The following is an 18709-nucleotide window of genomic DNA, read 5'->3' on the forward strand; positions in this document are numbered from 1 at the left end:
TTACACAATAAAATGCTAAATTAATCATTGAACATGTACCAGCCTCTCCACTGTACAGAGATATTATGTCTTTTTGGCTTGTGTTTTCTGTCAGTATTTGGAATCTTTTGAATAGTCTTGTGGAGTGAGGTAATAATCATAAAATATATTTTAGTGGGTGGACTGTGGGTGTGCCATTGGGGAGAAGCCAAGAATATATTAAATAATTATGGTAAGAGTTTAGGGATGTGCTAAAAAAAAAGAAAGGGAGGAGAACACCTTGAGGTCATTAACTGTATAAAAGTGAAAGCTGCTACTGGGATTGGTATAGATGTTCTGCAGGCATCTCAGCTTTGTTGTCTTGACCAATAAAGTCAAGCCTTGAGTTTTGGCATCTGGAACTCCCCGACATCATTTTTATTTTATTTTTTGAAAGAGAGAAGACAACAATAAGAGGTAACAACTTTCTACAACAATAGTAAGTACAATATGAGTTTATCTGCTGGTTTGTTTGAGGGACCCCCAAGGGAACAGCAGGATTTTTCACTAAATACACATTTGACACTTGAACCTTGCAAGAGCACTTTTGTGTTGTTAAGACTCGAACCTTTGAATCACAAATAGATTGTAGTGCAACTAAAAATTATATCTCTAAACCCGTCAAAATTTTTTTATTTAAAATGGGTGACCAAATGTTTTAATTCCTAAGTAGCCTAATAGAAAAATAAATGCTTTCCTGTCTTCAACTGTTTTGTTTTTACACTATCTTTTCTTTATTTACTACCATATATGTCCTCTCCAAAAACTAAATCTGCCTGTGTAACAATGGCATTTGGTCAACAAAACATTATTTATTGGGTAAAATAATCAGCAAAATGTTATTTTGGTTATTTTATTATTTTAAACTATTTCCAAGTTTACTAGTTTGTATTCTAGGCACTACAATAATTACAGAACATTAAACATCTTTAGTTAAAATTGTTTAGTTTGTTTGCTGGATTAAAATAAATTGGCCACTATAGGCCTATTTTTCTCTATGCAATTTTCTGAATCTGCAGCAGATCGTCAAGACAACGGCATCATGATGAAAACTGTTATAAAGTACATTTAATGCACATTTTGTATCGATAGTTCTCAATAAATTAATCTAAAGTAACAAAAAAATCGAAATAAAACTTAAGCAATTATCTTGAAATAACGTTTACACCACTCATGCCTTGTATTTCAGTACTGTCAAGATAGAAAGACTAAATACTCTGCAGCAATGTAAAGTATAAATAAAGCTTTGCACTTTTTGTACTTTCACTTCCCGCGCAAAGCCGCGGGCTTTTCTTTTTGCCATAGCAACAGCGTCATTTCGCCTCGCTACTACTGGATCTCATGTATGTTGTCTATTCAATTTAGCTAAACCTGGCTAAACCGTGTAAGTGTGGCTATGTGCTTCTTGTGTTTAACTTCATAACTTCGAGATAACTAAATTCGCTTAAGAAGCTAGCAAGTTATTAGCCGATGATTACACAGTACATTTTGTTACTGGAACCGTTTACACATTATAATCTGGTTGTATTTTATTAGTTTCACGGTCAATTCAAACTCCTGCAAGTGCGCATGCGCGTTAACGTCTGCGTCAGTGTGTCCGTCACAACCACAACATGGATTTAGAGGAGGATGCTGCAAACGTAAACAATGTAAGTGTATGGAAATTGCTGTCAAGTAGTAAAACTAGAAATATGGTTGCTTACGTGTTTTTTTCTGGAATGTGCGAGCTTTCGATATAATTTCTGCATGATAGATCTTAACTCGCTAACAACAACATTGTAGCTAGTAGTAACACTGCATGGCATTGGCAACAAGTGAGCTGTGCTCAAAGTTAGCGCTAATGACTGTCCAGTGACTTGCTGGCACTCAACGCATGATTATTTATTTATATAGTCAACATTCAACTGAAGGCACAAGAACAGACTTGGATGAACGTGAAAAGCTTTGTAGTCATCGGCTAATAACTTGCTAGCTTCTTCAGGCTAAATAGTGGGTTGCAGACACAGCATCACAAAAACAAGAGTTTCTAGTAGTGTAAATCACTCTAACTTACTCCACTTAACTGATAAGGAATAATAAATGATCAATTCTGCCATATGTATTTGATGGTCGAAGTAATCACACACATGCACTTGCATAGATAATTGTGTGAATATTCCTGATACAGTGTGATAAACCAGGTAGGCTAGCTAACGTTTAACAAGAAATTATGAGAAATGTAATTGTATAACTAAGTAGTAACCAATTTGAATAACGGAGAGGTAATTAGAGAACTATAAACTAGAGTCTCATAATAATGACGATGTAGAAATAAAATGAAAACATAAATCAGATTAATAACGACTACCTGTTGCAGTCCATAAGAACATGAAATGTACTTAGCTAAAAAAATATAATGATTAGCTGATAATAAATGTATGGAAAAGTAATCATAAAAGATACAAGGAAAACAGTGAATATATGGATATAGATATGTGAATACAATTAAATAGATCGGAAATAAAAAAAATACAATCTTGAATACACTAATTACTTTTAATAGAGTATGTTTTTACCTTTACAGACCCCTGCAGAGGCTCCCTGCCAGCAGCATGGACAACATGTTCATGGTTCAGAGGCTGACAGACCATGCACAGATCCTGACAATCATGGAAGACCATTTAGCAACACTCAGGACTTAAGCGTGCAGCCACTGATAGACAGATCTGAGACTTTACAACTAGGTACAGACAGCAGGTGTATTTATACAGTGGGTTCCAGAGATCTGAGATTCAATCTAATTTAAACCTGGGATTTTGGGATTGTGACATTTTCAAATATTGTGATCTCTGCTGCAAATAAAATAAGCAATTTTTTTTGTACAGATGGTCAGATACTCTTCCAATCAAGTTCAAGATGCTCTTTGCATCATATCAAATTATACTGGAGAACATGATCATCATTGTATAGTCAAGCAGTGATACTGTAATTAAAGCAAAGGGCGATTAACCAAATACTAATACATTCTTGTAACGTTTTCAGATAATCTTTTCACTCGGATGCTGACAAATTTGTCATGAATTTTTTGTTATTAAATACAAAAAAGCATTTCTCAGACGTTTGAAACCCCACCGTGCCTTAGCGCAAGTTACCTACATACATATTTATTTTTCATTTACATAATGACATATATAATCATTACATCAAATGATTTTCTTTTTTCCCCAGAGTTTCAGGATAGCCAGATGTCACCTGCACTTACCCTGCTTCCCTGCCTGGACAAATCTCACCTTCTTTCTGACTCCGCATTTTTTCAGCATACAGATGCAGAATTTGTCCCTCTTCGGTACTGTTTGTTTAGTCATGTTCATAGTTTGGGCTTTTCTTTCTTTCTTTACCTTTTTGTATTTTTTAGATAATATTTTCTTTATTGTATTTATGTACACAGGGGATTTCCTGACCTCTCAGTTGTCTCTGAAAGATGTCCCAGGATTTCACATGTAGTTGTAACTGATGCTTCCCACCTCCAACATACTATTTATGACCAGGCTACGCTTTCCCAGCATCCTTTGGAGGTACCAGAATCCATGTCAGAGGGTGAAAAAAGCTTCTGTTCACTTTCCCAGCACAGCTTGTCACCTGGAGACCATAGCAAAGGACTTGAGGATCAAGGGAGTGTTTCATATGTTTCTGCGGACAAAATCATCAGATATATGGAAGGAGAGGAGCAGACCACTGCTCAGCAGCTTAGTGAGGGAATGTCTGCTCAGCTCCTATCAGAGTACAGGGAAGAGGATGTTATTGTGGCTGTTAGCAGCAGTAGTGCTGTTTCCTCTGCTTCAAATACCCAAAACACTGACAAAAGCCAGTTGGATCCTTCCATGAACCTTCAAACAGGCCGAGAGCAGCCACAAGGAAGTTCACTGTCATCACCATCTTCATTTCAGAAGGCTGTAGGTTCAGTTGTTGGCTCAGATGTGTCAAATATTACTTTTCGTGAGTCACAGATGCACCCATATCAAGCAACTGACCATCTCCGTGATCAGCTTCTGTCTGCAGGACAAACAGGCTCAATCTCTGCACCAGCAAGTATGCATCATAGTGGGAACAAAAGTGGACTATGTGTCACACCAGCTGATGAAGGTGTGATGCATGTACCCGGTCTGCAGAGAGCGCTTTGGAGCTCCGGTCATCTAACAGCGACAGATGGATCATTTTTGAGCTCGCAGCCTGTGTCTCAGTCCACACCTGCAGTACTTCTCATGAGACCCCCACCAGCATTGACCAAACTCTCACTCAAACACTCCAAACAAGAGGCTGTTGCCTCTGTGGCTCCATCAGCCCAAAACAGTCACTCAAAAACTGGCTTATTAACATCATTGGACCTAAGTGATCAACATTCTTCTCCCATCTACTCTGAAACAACAGCTACAGCCTTTGGTGGACCTTCAGAGACTGCACAAATTATGTCACGTGTCTCAAATGAACAAGTCTCTCCTCCGGTTTTAAATCCACCGGCCTCTGATACACTTCACTCTGACACTCAGCCCTTTTACTCTGGTACTCTTGGCAGAGTACAGTCTCTTCCCAGTCTGAGCTACTTACAAAAAGTTGATGCCTGGAAAGCCAATCAAAGTTCTAGCAGGTCGTTTTATGATAATTTGGACCTACAGGGGTTTGATGGTGTGTTTCCCAAGATAAAAGCACAGGATGCAGTGTCTGAGGCACTTAAGCACATGCTTTCTCGAGACACACGTCAAGAATTTTGTGCTAATGTTAGCTCCCAAGTGACTCAGCCACTGTCCTCCCCTCATTCTGGAAGCAGCTCACCCCGTCGGGTGGATGTAGTTGGGGTGGGTGCATGTAGAGGACAAGCATCCGAGTCACCTGTCAATCGCTCACATTCTCACTCCTCTCTGAGCTCGGTGGTGACTTCTATTCAGAGAGACACTGGCACACACAGTCAGCGAGTTCCAGCAGCACAATCTGATGACATCGTTCCAGCCACCAGATCATTGGACAGTCGGCCATCATTACTTTCTGGTGGAAGTTCAGCTCCTCACATGGACAAAAGCTCCATCAAGATGTCTCCTCTCATCAGTCTTGGTCGCTTCAGTGATGTACCATCAAGCCTCAACATGAGCAGTACTCTCTCCAGCTCTCAAGGCAGTTGTCATGGCGAGCAGAGTATGCGGGCGTCAGTGGGTGCTGCTTCTTCTGTAGTGAGTCTTGAGGTAGATAATTATGCACCCTACTGGACCTCCAGACCTGCGTCTCCTCCTCACACTAAGGAGCTCAACATTGAAGACAGAATCCCTGTAAGTTCACATAGTGCTGTAGAAGAACTAGTAGGTTGTACTTAAAAGATTTTCAATTTCTTTTTTCTATTCTATTTTCTAAATGCATCTTGATCTTATTGAGAACGGAGGAAATTATCTGTTGCTACCTCTGTTACATTGTGACTTTAAAGTCCGCATAAAATCAAAATTGATCTTATTTCTTAATGTGGTTTTCTGTTCTTATAAAGCATGGTTCATCGGTGCACGTTATTCAAAACAAAATATTTATCATTGTCTTCATAATCTGTCATCAAAATGCTTTACTTCTTAAACACGTACCTTTTTAATTGCTTAGGGTTTCCATCACCTGCTGCATGGGCTGTTGGTTAATGTCAACTAATAGCCAAATAGTTATTCAGATATTGTTTTAGGCTGCTGTTGGTGGTAACAGCATTTCTAAAATCTTGCCAGTAGTCAATGCAATGCAATTTAATTAAAGTTGAGTTGTCCACCATTTACTGCAAACTCACATTAATGTCTCTAATCTGTTATGGAATGCCCTACTTTCCAAGATCACATGGATAAAATCAAATGCCATACATTATGGAAATAAAATGTTGAGTTTAAATATGACATATATTTAGTTTTCAGTTATGCTCAAGTAGGAGGAACATTGAGGGCAGCATTTCTCAACCTTTTTAACTCTTTGTCAAAGTCAATATTCAACAGGCCCCTAAGATGAATATGAATGAATATATTTATTTGTCCTCAAAGAGGAAATTATTTTCCACAGTGATGCAATGCATACATAACAAAGACACTAGACCATTCAGACTTATGTAAAATTATACAATAATAAACACACCAAATCACAAACAATGACAAAGGCATAGCAACACCAGTGGTTGATCCTCTATGTACATTGACAGGATTGTTTGTTGTTATATTTTTGATACTTCTGCTGTACTGACAGCTCATTTTCAAACTCAATACAGTATATAAAATAATAAAAATGTGTATAATATGAAATTATTATATATCATAATTAAAATAATTACTGAACTTTCAGTAACTGAATTATTTTTTTCCCTCAATATTTCTTACTCACAAATAGTCATTTCTGTGTGATAAAATATTTTAGAGCTTGGCATAACTAAAAATGATATTCATTATAAAAATTGACATGACTTCTTAAGAAATATATCTTTCTTATATCTTTAAAATTAGCCTTCCTCATATATCCAGGTTTTTTTGAGGGGGTGAATTAAAATAAGAAATATCTTAAACTTAAAATTATTGTCTTAATTTTAAGTAATCTTTAGGGCCCCCTTTTTGTCATTTGTTTATCTACCTTTATAGACAAACCTTTTAAAGTTATGATTCTGTTTTATATTTCTATAGTTGTACCTCCTAAATTTGGGCATCGACCAATCACCTTCAACAATCCTAAATCCATTTATTCGACGAGGACCAATCAGAGAGCCTGAATTCTCTCCTACTGACTTATGTACCATCAAAGGCTCCATAGGAACATCAACTAAAAGCACGCAGCCATCTGAAGGTGAGCCAAAGACAACTGACATCTTGTTCACTGTGAAAGTTTGATATTGGTTTTATTTGCATTCTGTTGCTGGACATATTTGGTTATAAAGCCGTATGTTTGTTTTCTATGTGTAAGTTGACAGTCTTCAGAAGGAGACATTCTCCAGTTCTAGCCAGCTGTCAGCTGACTCCAGTGCTTCTGTCACACACCGCTTATCAGTGCATGAGCAAAGCCAACCAGCCAGTGACAGAAGTGTAAAGAGGATATTCACCCAGGCGGATACTCAGTCACTTCATTCAACATCACATCCTTCATCAAGCCTACAACAATCTGATATTCTACAAAGTGAAGGAAGCTTTGGCCTCCCAATCCAGATCAGCTCAGAATCTGTGCCGCCTCCAGATCCCAGAGAAATGGTAAAAGAGGGTGAAGACTCGTTTGTGGGCTCTGGCACACTGCATGAAATCAGGCGTTTGCTGGGCCGTGCAGAAAGCCTGGTTTCTGGTCGATCATCTCTGTCTTCCTCTCCTGCTTCACACCGTCTCTCAGAGAGTGACACGTCCCTTGTTTCACTAGGACGAAACACTCAAGGTTATGATGACACATCTCTGTCAGCTGGTGGGAACCTTTCTCTGCTGCTAACTCGCTCTTCATCAGATTCGGCTTTAAAAGGAAGCTTGTCGTCCTCCCAGGGGCCACAACAGACAGACCACACAACTATAGAACCTGCTGCTCTCTCTTTGAGCAGAGAGGAAAGTTTGAAGTCACGTGACCTCTGTGTGACCCCAAGGCGGGCTGAGCCTGAGGGCTGCAGTGCTGCTGACCCAGACAAGGCAAAGCCACCTACAGCCACATCTGTCATGCAGATAAATGTCCCTTCGATACCAGGGAACCTTCAGCAGAACCAGGACAAGACTGAGGATGCTGGGATTGGCTCCTCCGAGAATAGTTCGTCTCATTTCTCAGCTGAGGTTGGAAGTTTTAGCGACAGTTGCAGCGAGAGTTCATTGGCTGCCAGAGTTGCCAAGCTCCTGCAGAGTGAGTCACCTGTTTCTATGGTTACAAGCGGGCCAAGCACCGCTGACCCAGAAGATAGCCGTGCCCGAGGTAAACAATGTGTCGTATAGTCATATACATGTTTTTTCTCTACCAGTGGTGCTTTTCTTAAGTTGTCAGTTGTGAAAATGTCTGTTTTCTAGAATGGATCCTGATGAAGGTTTCTGGCCGCCGATGTGAAAGTTTAGAACTAAACGCAGAGGACAGGAAGAGAATTGAAGACATCAAAAGAGAGCTTCTACTAAACACCAAATACACCAAGGTAACATCCATACGCCAACACAGTACACAGAAAGGTCTGCCGATTTTATTTCTGTGAATGTCAGCATTGGTTGACTTGCTGTTGTAGTCAGATCTGTCAGATAAATAAAATAACAAAGTAAATATATACACTCACCGGCCACTTTATTAGGTACCCCATGCTAGTAACGGGTTGGACCCCCTTTTGCCTTCAGAACTGCCTCAATTCTTCGTGGCATAGATTCAACAAGGTGCTGGAAGCATTCCTCAGGGAGTTTGGTCCATATTGACATGATGGCATCACACAGTTGCCGCAGATTTGTCGGCTGCACATCCATGATGCGAATCTCCCGTTCCACCACATCCCAAAGATGCTCTATTGGGTTGAGATCTGGTGACTGTGGAGGCCATTTTAGTACAGTGAACTCATTGTCATGTTCAAGAAACCAATTTGAAATGATTAGAGCTTTGTGACATGGTGGAAGTAGCCATCAGAGGATGGGTACATGGTGGCCATAAAGGGATGGACATGGTCAGAAACAATGCTCAGGTAGGCCGTGGCATTTAAACGATGCCCAATTGGCACTAAGGGGCCTAAAGTGTGCCAGGAAAACATCCCCCACACCATTACACCACCACCACCAGCCTGCACAGTGGTAACAAGGCATGATGGTTCCATGTTCTCATTCTGTTTACGCCAAATTCTGACTCTAACATCTGAATGTCTCAACAGAAATCGAGACTCATCAGACCAGGCAACATTTTTCCAGTCTTCAACTGTTCAATTTTGGTGAGCTCTTGCAAATTGTAGCCTCTTTTTCCTATTTGTAGTGGAGATGAGTGGTACCCGGTGGAGTCTTCTGCTGTTGTAGCCCATCCGCCTCAAGGTTGTGCGTGTTGTGGCTTCACAAATGCTTTGCTGCATACCTCGGTTGTAACGAGTGGTTATTTCAGTCACTGTTGCCCTTCTATCAGCTCGAACCAGTCTGGCCATTCTCCTCTGACCTCTGGCATCAACAAGGCATTTCCGCCCACAGAACTGCCGCTCACTGGATGTTTTTTCTTTTTCGGACCATTCTCTGTAAACCCTAGAGATGGTTGTGCGTGAAAATCCCAGTAGATTAGCAGTTTCTGAAATACTCAGACCAGCCCTTCTGGCACCAACAATCATGCCACGTTCAAAGTCACTCAAATCACCTTTCTTCCCCATACTGATGCTCGGTTTGAACTGCAGGAGATTGTCTTGACCATGTCTACATGCCTAAATGCACTGAGTTGCCGCCATGTGATTGGCTGCTTAGAAATTAAGTGTTAACGAGCAGTTGGACAGGTGTACCTAATAAAGTGGCCGGTGAGTGTATAATTGTTCATGCTCAGTTTCTCTATTTTTTTAACCATAAACCACTTAAAGTTTACCTTTAAAAACACAAATGAATTAATAATACCAATAAATGTAATCTTTAGCAAATCTCAAAATATCCATTTTTCATACTAGACATTATAATGTTTGTGATGCCTAAATTCACTTAAAGTATTTAAAACGATTGTAGTTTTTTTAATTTGTTTGGACAAAATAAGTTTTTTTATATATATATATATATTGGCCACTTATCATAATTCATATTATGGCTGATAATTAGTCATTATTACTGATATTTATCGTCATCAGCCAGAAGTTTTTTATTTAATTCTGAAATAATATGAGTTTTGTTTCTGGTGCGGCAGACTGCATTGTGAACAGTCCTGATAGAGAGTGTTTAAGGTAAAGCTGTTGTCTGCTCTCACGCTTGCAGTGTTTCTTCTGACTCTCCCACTCAGCACTATCTTCTTCCCACAGTCCTCCCCAACCCTAGATCTCATAATAACACATCTTTGTTTCGTTCTTTTGCTTTGTTTCTCAGTGGAGCTCAGATTCTGAGGGCAGTGCTCAGTCGAGTGTTGGTCCTGGATATCACCTGACGAAGGACTTTGTTGGACCGCGTAACATGGAAAATCATATCTCAGATCAGCTGCAGAAAGACACAGACAATGTTCCAATTTATACGCCTTTACAACAAGATCCAGGGGCCAAAGTTCACCAGAGAGAAGGGCTTTTGTCTCAGCCTTTTACTTCTATTACTATAGCAACCAATCGCCGTACTCCATCTCCACAGTCACTGCCAAATTGCCCTGTCACAGGTACTGCAGACTTGGATAGTGTTGTTCCCGAGCAAGAGACGTTAGAGCGAGAGATCCACCACAGAGGAGCAGATGCCAAATTGGGAACACAACTGAGACATCAGCCAGTCATTAAACCTTATGTATCTGACAGCAAAAAAGAGACAGAGAGAGAAGGACAACATAGAGAAGAGAAGGAAAGAGAAGAAATGACTGATGGCAAAGAGAATGCTGTTACGAATGATTCCAAGAGTGTTCAAAGAATGCCTCAAATGGATTATCCTGTCACGAGCAGTAACCAGCTATTATCCAGTGCTGCGATTGTCTCAAACTTTGGCTGTAAGTCCCACCTCTCTCACATGCACGTGACTTTATCACCCAAACCCAAACATCCATCCAGTCCTGTGAAATACCACTCAAGCAGACTATCCAGTCAAAACGGCAGTAAAGATGTCCCACTTCAAAGACATTCACTAATGGTGTCAAGCATGACCGATGAACATCTGCAGTCCATCCCCCGAATCTCAACATCAAATCATGCCAGTTCCTATGAACACAGAGAACCGGTTCAAGGCCAGAATGCAGGAACAGTCAGTGTACACTTACAGGCCAGATACCCACAAAACTTTGTTCCCTCTCAGAGGCTGGCTGGGACATCCAGAACTCTCTCTGTCCAAGCGGCAAGTAAGACAGCATTGATATAAGCTTTTCAGTGCCATTTGAATCTCATTTTGGTAAATTAATCAGTTGATTTGTTTTTCCCTATGTACACTTCCTGTAGCTGTCCCTGCACTATTGCCATACAAACCTCATGGCAGCTCCGAGCTGTTCTATGTCCCTCAGGCAGATCCAGAGCTTTCTCCTGGTCGCTCTGATACAACTGTAGAAAGCTCTCACGCAGGTATATCACAGAGAACTGTACTCTGATTTTTTATAGTTTTAGTTAACAATTACAACACTGATTAGATATGTCGGGCATAAAAGTATGCATAAACCCTGTCCCTTTCTTACAATCGACTGCAAGTTTGCATTCCGATCTGCCTCCATCCAATCAACAACCAATGGATATACCAAGTCCCCGGCCTACAATTCTTTTTCACTCGGATGTATGTCCCAATACTGAAAGAAAGATCTGTCACTACTTTTGTTTAAAACATGTTCTAGTTCAGATCTATCTATAAATAATGTAATTGTAAGGGAGAATGTAGAATGTTTTTTTTTTTACTTCAACTATATTTTCAAATAGTTTTTTAATTAAGATACAACATTATTTCATGGACCACTACAGTTTATTATAAATATTCAAGCAATAGAGGCTATTACATATTTTCCAAACATTTTCCTATATATAACCTGCGATTGTTACTTGCTCCTCTACTGGCCCCTCCTCCCGAGTCTTGCAGATGGTTCATGCTCTCACCCAGTCCTGCATTATTCATGGTCTTTGTCCATGAGAAAGGCAATCCAGGAACACAAGCCTCATTTGATCCACATGCCAAACCCTTCAGGGGCCCTCTGCTTCAGTGCATTTTGAGTATCTGTCTGATCCAGCTCTCTCATGCTCACTCTTTCTCTCTCGCTCCCTTTGCAGGTTCTGATGATGCTGTCCCTCCACACTTTCATATAGACGTTTTAGGCTCTAGAGAGATAGAAGACAACATAATTACACCAAAACACAAGGAAGGCATCTACAGTAAGAGGGTCAATATGAAAAGAGGTAAGATGCACATCAGTGTTTCTATTAGCTGTACAATATTTGCTAAATTTAAAAAAATAGTTCACTCAAAGAATTTAAATTGTCATCATTTACTCACCCTCATATGACATTCTTGTAATAGAAGATATTTTAGATAAGAATTTTTTTTCCCCCCCATAAAATGAATGCATATAGTGGCTGTGAAGCTCAGAAAAGCACAAGAAAAGTGGTCTATCCAACTCGAGCACAATATACCATGTCTTCTAAAGCCATACAAGCAGAATATATTAGTATGAACTACATTTATAGTCTGTTTTTTTGCTCTTTTGTTGAATTTGGCAACCTCTGGAAATGCTTCAAAATGTGTAAGGGACCATTAACACACAACACGTTTTTGCGGTTAAAACGGAACAGAAATAGGCGCAAGCTCTTGAGACGCGTTTTTAAAAAGTTGAACTTCTTTCTACTTGAACGCAGCTTTTTTAGAACACTGTCATGCGCGAGACACTGCAATGCAGTGCAATGGTCGAACATGTCTGTCAACCTTGTGTTTACATAGAACAAAAATCGAAAAGTAGCGCAGTGGAATGTGGTCTGTGTGAATAGACCTTTATTTATGTTCCATGGAAGTCAAGTCAAGTCCCCTTTATTTATATAGTGCTTTTTACAATATCGTTTCAAAGCAGCTTTACAGTGATAACAGGAAAATAATGCAACAAAGTTTGTTTCTGCTGTACAGCATCTAGAAGAAAATAGTGTCATAGTCCAGCTTAAGTAAGTTCAGTGATGGTTCATTTCTGTTGTAAAAATTTAGTTCATTTATCTATACACCCGGTCTGGAGAAAACAGTGATGTCATTGTTCAGCTCAGTTTAGTTCTCTTATAATGGTGCCAATGCAGGCAGATCAATAATATTGTTGAATATTAAGTGTCCCTAACTAAGCAAGCCAAAAGCCAAAGGTGACAAAGGCAACAGTGGCAAGGAACCAAAACTCCCATCAGGTGACAGAATGGAGAAAAAACCTTGGGAGAAAGCCAGACAAAAGTCATGGATTTAAAATGAAATGGTGAATAAATGATGACAGAACTTTTTATGTTTGGGGTGAACTATTTTTGTAAAAAAAAAAAATGTTTTGCTGTGGACTGATGCTATTACATTTAGGATATAAATATACAGTAAGCATCTTTGTCTCTCCCACTGTTAGTTTCAAGTGTGTCTGGAAATGGTCTTCCAGAATCAGTAGCCACTTTTGCTGACCAAAATGACTGGACTGCTCCTGAAGCTTCTTATGTCTGTAAGAAGAACATAGAGACTGTTAGTATAAATGAGCAGTATAAAGATGAGGAAGAAAATTTTGTCCCTCTTGACATGGAGGCAGACTATAGTACAGATGATGTGCATCTTCACAGAAGCTCCATGCAGGAGCCTAAATTGCCACTAGAACCACTCCATTTACCTTCTCAACCAATCAGAAAGTCCTACAGGGGGAACAAGAAAAGGCAGGATAGAACACCTCATGATACTAACATGGAGATTAGCAGTTCTCTGGATCAGCTGTGGCGTCGCTTCAGTGAAAAATGGAGCATGAATGAGACGCGACTCACCAATGAGGGAGAGATGTCTCTGCTTGATAGATTGGAGCGTCTGTCTCGTCTCATTCACAACACCACTCCAACTGACCCAACTATACTACAACCAGAAGGCAGGAATGAAGACTATGACAGGAGAAGGGATCGAGAGGATGAGACCACTGAGGGAGGAGAGCAGAGAGAAAGAGTCCAGTTAGAAGCATCTCCACAACAAGCATGGCCTGACCATGAAGAGAGTCAAGAGAGAGTGCATCGCTGTCCTGCCGAGAGAGACGAGTCTGCGAGTGTGTCCATGGAGACGAGCAGTAGTAGCCTGTCCACCGTTGACACAGAGCGCCTGCTGCGAGCTTTTGGACCTCACCGGGTCACCAGTAAAGGACTGAAAACTAGTGACAGCTTGCTTAGACTTTACAACTCCATCAATATGCAGAAGACTGGCCGAAGGAAACCCAGTACTAAACATGCTGCTGTCTCTGTTGCTACCAATGATGTGAGCACGGATGACTCCACAGTAAGCCTATGCCTGATTGAATTTTTCATACAGACTGTTCATTTTCTTTTTTGTTCAAAGATAATCAGCAAATTGAAAAGAAAGATGCTATTAGATATTTTATATTGTGTTATATATTGTTAAAAACATCTCAGTATTTTTCAGCCTTTTGATCATATAAAATATTACTTTACATTTTTCTATACTCTTAGCTTTTAGCGAAAAAAAATCGCTTAAAGGCTTATTTTGATCAAATTAACAATTTCCACAAACACATTGTAGCTCAGTGTAATGCAAGAAGTAAAACAGTAAAAATCAGAGTAAAAAACAGAAGTAAAAATTACTAATATCACAAAACATACTAGTAAACTATGAAGCGACTTTGATGCCACATAGTGACTTCATTTTTGAGTAGTGATGTGAATAATTGTTGAATAAGTGTTTTGAATCAGTTCTTTCAAGTGGTCAGTTTTAACTGATTCACAGAAATACAAATTTTCATCATTTTCACTACATCTCCATCTTAGCACTCTCACAAGAGACTGGGAGAGGTTGTTAAACTATAATGACCTTGTGTCTGGGTATAAATTATGGTTAACAGTGGCTAAATAAAAATGCATTGAGAAATGCAAAGATTTTATACTGCCAGCAAAATCAAATTAAGCACAAATGTGTAACGGGTGTACATTATATTGGAAAACTCTAGTGTGAAATACAGTAGGAACATTGACTCTTCATTCAAACATTCTTTCCTTATTATTTAGCTAATATTTTGTTGGTCTTCCAGGTCTCTGCTGACTCTTTGTCATCTTCAAGCATGTTTTCCCATCATTCTGAAAGAGGTGTCTCCCACAGCCTCAATTCCAAAAGGTCAAAGGTCAAACTGCTCAGCAAAGGTGTACAGGCAGGTCAGTCACACAACAACGGTCCACTTTTTAAACAAAGCAACCTGTGTAAATTAGACAGAGACAAAAAAATATGTAAAGACAAATAGTAACAAAATATGTATTGTGGGAAATTGTACACTTTTTTGCAGGTGATTTGGAAATTGTGAAAAATGCCACGCGCAGACACACTCGGGACGTAGGAACCATCTTTCCCTCCCCAGGTGCTTTCAAAAATGTCCATTCACCAAACACGTTTGGCAGTGGCGTTCCCATCCCCACTGCTTCCACAGCTAAACCCACCCAAAGCCTGACAGCTCTGAAGAGAAACACCGGCAACAAGAGTGTCCGGACCTCTTACCCGAACGGTGCATATTCCATGTTCACAGATAAGGGCATTTTTCATCAACAGATCTGTTTTCTCCTTTTGTCTTACTGTTTTATATATCCCAATCTCTTAAAGGTGTGTCATGGTTTGTCTCAGCTGATGAGCTGAAGTGTGATGGTCGCAAGGAAAACCAGCCACAGAGTGAATCAGCACCTTGCCTAACCCATGCCTGGTTTGAGCCTTACAGTAAAGTCCGACCCTGGAGAGAACCGACCAGAGAACCTCTGAGAGAGAGACAGAACCAACAAGAGCATGAGAAGCCAGCAGAGTCTAGAACAGCTAGCGAGACTGATATCAGCAACAAACCCTCAGCTCTTGTTCGCCTTTCACTACAGGTGTAACAAGCAACTGATTTGTTTACCCACCAAATTGTAGTTTTAAGCCCTGTTCACACCAAGGACAATAAAGTTTTAATAATTGTTTTAAGTCTTTGAGAATAGCAGTCCGCACCACAACTATAACAATAACAGCACAGAGGAACAGTATTCTTGCAATTACTTTTAGAACCATTTTTTTTTCAGCTGTAAACGATAAAAAAAACTAATTGACAGCCAATCAGAAGCCTCCCGAATTGAATGAGCTTGAGCATTTAAAGTGGTACACAACATAATTAATTATATATAATAAACAGAACATTATTGTACGCTTGTGCTGTGGACGCTAATATAGTTATCATTTTCTACCATGTTTTGCAACACTGACATAAGCTGTTTTCTGTGAATGTGTTAGATTAGCCATATTAGCAGCTATATCTAAATGACTAGAAAAGTGCAGTAAACAGTAAAACTAATTGTGCTACAAACCAGTGTGTTTATGATTACTATAATAAAATTAAATCATAAATACCAAATTACAATATCAATCAGCATAATAAACTATTTTTGTACAGAGATTTTCATAACTGGAAGCGACTCTCACCGGAAGCCTTGCTCATTTAAATTATATATGGTCGCACTCGCTCGTACATTAAAAATAAGGTGGATAGGTGTCCTTATAGTTATCATTCTTTGTGTGAACGGGCTTTTACTCTGATTTGAAGCATGGTCCTTATTTGGAGCTAGTGTTCATTTTGAACCCTGGCTGTGTGGTTTTAGAGAGTACATGGATGTTAATTGTTAAATTAAGCATAACATTAAACATTTGCATTGATGGTTTTCCTACAGGAAGCTCTGGCGCTCCATCGGCCGGAGTTTGTGTCTCGTTCACGGGAGCGAATGAAGCGGCTGGGGTTGCTGGTTGAGGAGAGGAGGTTACAGACAGTCTTCAGCAGAGAGAGAGAAGAGCTCTTCAACTGCCCTGGACCATCACGTCCACTCAGACCAGGTATACCCTAATATTATTTAGATATTACTTTGGTAAAATTACTGACTACTTAGTAGTTAGCTCAGTATATATTTTACAAGCTTGGTACAGCTTGCATCAAGAATTAAGCTAAAACATGCCTCTTTCACCAGCGCCAGTACCCTGTAAACGAGTCGTTCCAAGAAGAGAGATGGTCCAACGATCCAAAGAGTAAGTATACATTATCACCAAGACTATATTCAAACCATCTGGATAGTTTATGTGGTGGTAACAGACAGAGCATACCTAAACATGCAAATATGGGTCATTTAACTGATTTAAACAGGATTCCATGACTTTGTTTTATTTGCAAGTTTTCTTATGCCTTTCTACATGCTTTCAGTTGGGTAGAGAGGAAATCACACAGTCAGAGAATAGACAGGACAGACAGATTCATGAGGTAATAATATGTGTGTGTGTGACTGTGTGTGTGTGTGTGTTCCTATTTGTAAAAAAGTTTTTTAAAATGGTAAAAATGCAGAAAGTTTTCGGTTAGGGTGTAGGTTAGGTTACAGTATTTATAAATAGCTGTATATAAAAACAATTGAAGTCTCCGAATGTCCCCTGTTAAGGTGATGATACACAGGGCAACTTTTTGAGCAATGTTGCTGGGCAATGTTGCCGTCAACAGGCAACCAGATGAGACACAGGGCCCACAACTGATCTAAATTATCCAGATAGAAATGTATTGCCCATTTTTAAAGGGAAAGTGCCCAAGCAACAATCGGTCGGCAAGATTGCCCTGCAACATTGCTCAAAAAGTTGCCCTGTGTATCATCATCTTTAGGTGTGTGTGTGTGGGGCTGGGTGGGTGGGTGATGGAATACCTGATGTGATTCAACTTCAAGTTAGGCCCAGTCAGAGGCATGTGTACCCCACCTGCAGTCTAGTTCAACATTTTATGTGGATTTTATTGACTTTGATGTTCAGGTAATTATGTATTTTAATTGTCAAATAAATTTGTATTCCTTCAGGAAATACGCTCAACTTCCTGAGGTCCAGAAGAGAAAGGAAGAGGAAAGGAGACGGATGGAATACCGCTCCTACCGCCTCAACGCTCAACTCTTTAACAAGGTATACCGGCTGTTCTGGGCTGGCAGTTATACACAATAGGCCAGTTTTTAAATCAATGTTATTTCAAGAATTTCAGGAATACACATGACCGGTTTGATTAACAATTCAAATGCATTGCATCTTTCTTCTGCAGAGAGTCACCAATCGTGTGTTGGGAAAGAGAGCAGCCTGGCAGTGAGGTCAAATAAAATATACTCAATTTCAAAAGCCTTACTGTTCCGTTAATGTCACAGGTTTTTTTTATTTTATATGGTGTGGTTTTTTTTATAATGGTTGTGTGCATTCTGATTTTAGGTGTAAGATTTTATTTAAAATAGTTGTAAATGTGTATTATTTATGTTGTTGCAGTGTTCGATTTTTTGATTATGACTACCGTATATTATTATTGCTAAATTAATGTTTTATTATATCTCTTGTTTTAGTCATATTTTTTATGAAGCAAATAAACAGCTATTTGTAAGAGCTTTTGTGTGTGCTTTTTATGCGGCTCAACAACAAAAAAGCTTGTTTTCAGTTTCTGATTAGAGTTAAGCGAGCCATTCCACCGAAAGGGTGACATTTCTGTCCCCAGGTCATTATATGTATAAAAATGCATGTAAATTAACTCTAAAATACATTTTATTATTAAGCAAAATGTCCCGTACATTAAGCTAACTACAAATTTAAAATGTGTAATTAAAAACATTAATAAAAACATAGAACACTAAAAAATTGCATTTGGTGCATGTCCCCACTCTATCTCTAAACTTTACCATGAAATATAACGACTAAAATCCTTCAGAAATCTTAATTTTTTTGCATAGCTGTGTGACTTTATATCCAATCTAACTTTATATCCAATCTAAAAGGTTTATTTTTTCATGAGAAAAAAATATTTTATATAAAATTTTAGATAAAATACTTATTTTAGTCATGTCCCAGGGTTTTCACTCAGTCCTGTTACCCTAATTAATACATTTCCACCTCTGAAAAAC

The 18709-nt window shown here is 39.2% G+C and overlaps 1 protein-coding gene across 3 annotated transcripts; it reads left to right on the forward strand.

Annotated features, from left to right (window-relative positions):
- The first annotated feature begins 1549 nt into the window (after nucleotides 1-1549).
- Nucleotides 1550-18123, forward strand: alms1 (ALMS1 centrosome and basal body associated protein). 3 transcript variants are annotated; one of them, XM_056248043.1, is made up of 18 exons: nucleotides 1550-1667; nucleotides 2582-2741; nucleotides 3226-3343; nucleotides 3446-5315; nucleotides 6678-6837; nucleotides 6955-7926; nucleotides 8019-8137; nucleotides 10017-10956; nucleotides 11054-11173; nucleotides 11864-11989; nucleotides 13174-14069; nucleotides 14836-14956; nucleotides 15085-15300; nucleotides 15396-15655; nucleotides 16484-16643; nucleotides 16775-16832; nucleotides 17636-17735; nucleotides 17869-18123. In XM_056248043.1, the coding sequence occupies exons 1-18, from the start codon at nucleotides 1632-1634 to the stop codon at nucleotides 17911-17913; spliced, it is 6477 nt and encodes a 2158-aa protein (XP_056104018.1). In that variant the 5' UTR covers nucleotides 1550-1631; the 3' UTR covers nucleotides 17914-18123. The 3 variants fall into 3 exon arrangements, with proteins under 3 accessions (XP_056104018.1, XP_056104020.1, XP_056104019.1); XM_056248044.1 differs by lacking the exon at nucleotides 2582-2741 and having other exon boundaries at nucleotides 1605-1667; XM_056248045.1 differs by lacking the exons at nucleotides 2582-2741; nucleotides 3226-3343 and having other exon boundaries at nucleotides 1593-1667.
- The last annotated feature ends 586 nt before the right edge of the window (nucleotides 18124-18709 follow it).

Source organism: Rhinichthys klamathensis, unplaced genomic scaffold (assembly GCF_029890125.1).
Source record: "Rhinichthys klamathensis goyatoka isolate OS25496 unplaced genomic scaffold, OSU_Roscu_1.1 h1tg000053l_1, whole genome shotgun sequence".
NCBI lineage: Eukaryota > Metazoa > Chordata > Actinopteri > Cypriniformes > Leuciscidae > Rhinichthys > Rhinichthys klamathensis.

Coding starts and splice junctions, on each gene's coding strand:
- alms1 (XM_056248043.1), top strand. CDS start 1,632: ATGGATTTAGAGGAGGATGCTGCAAACGTAAACAAT. Junction 8,138..10,016: donor TAAACACCAAATACACCAAG/GTAACATCCATA, acceptor TTTGTTTCTCAG/TGGAGCTCAGATTCTGAGGG. Junction 14,070..14,835: donor TGAGCACGGATGACTCCACA/GTAAGCCTATGC, acceptor TTGGTCTTCCAG/GTCTCTGCTGACTCTTTGTC.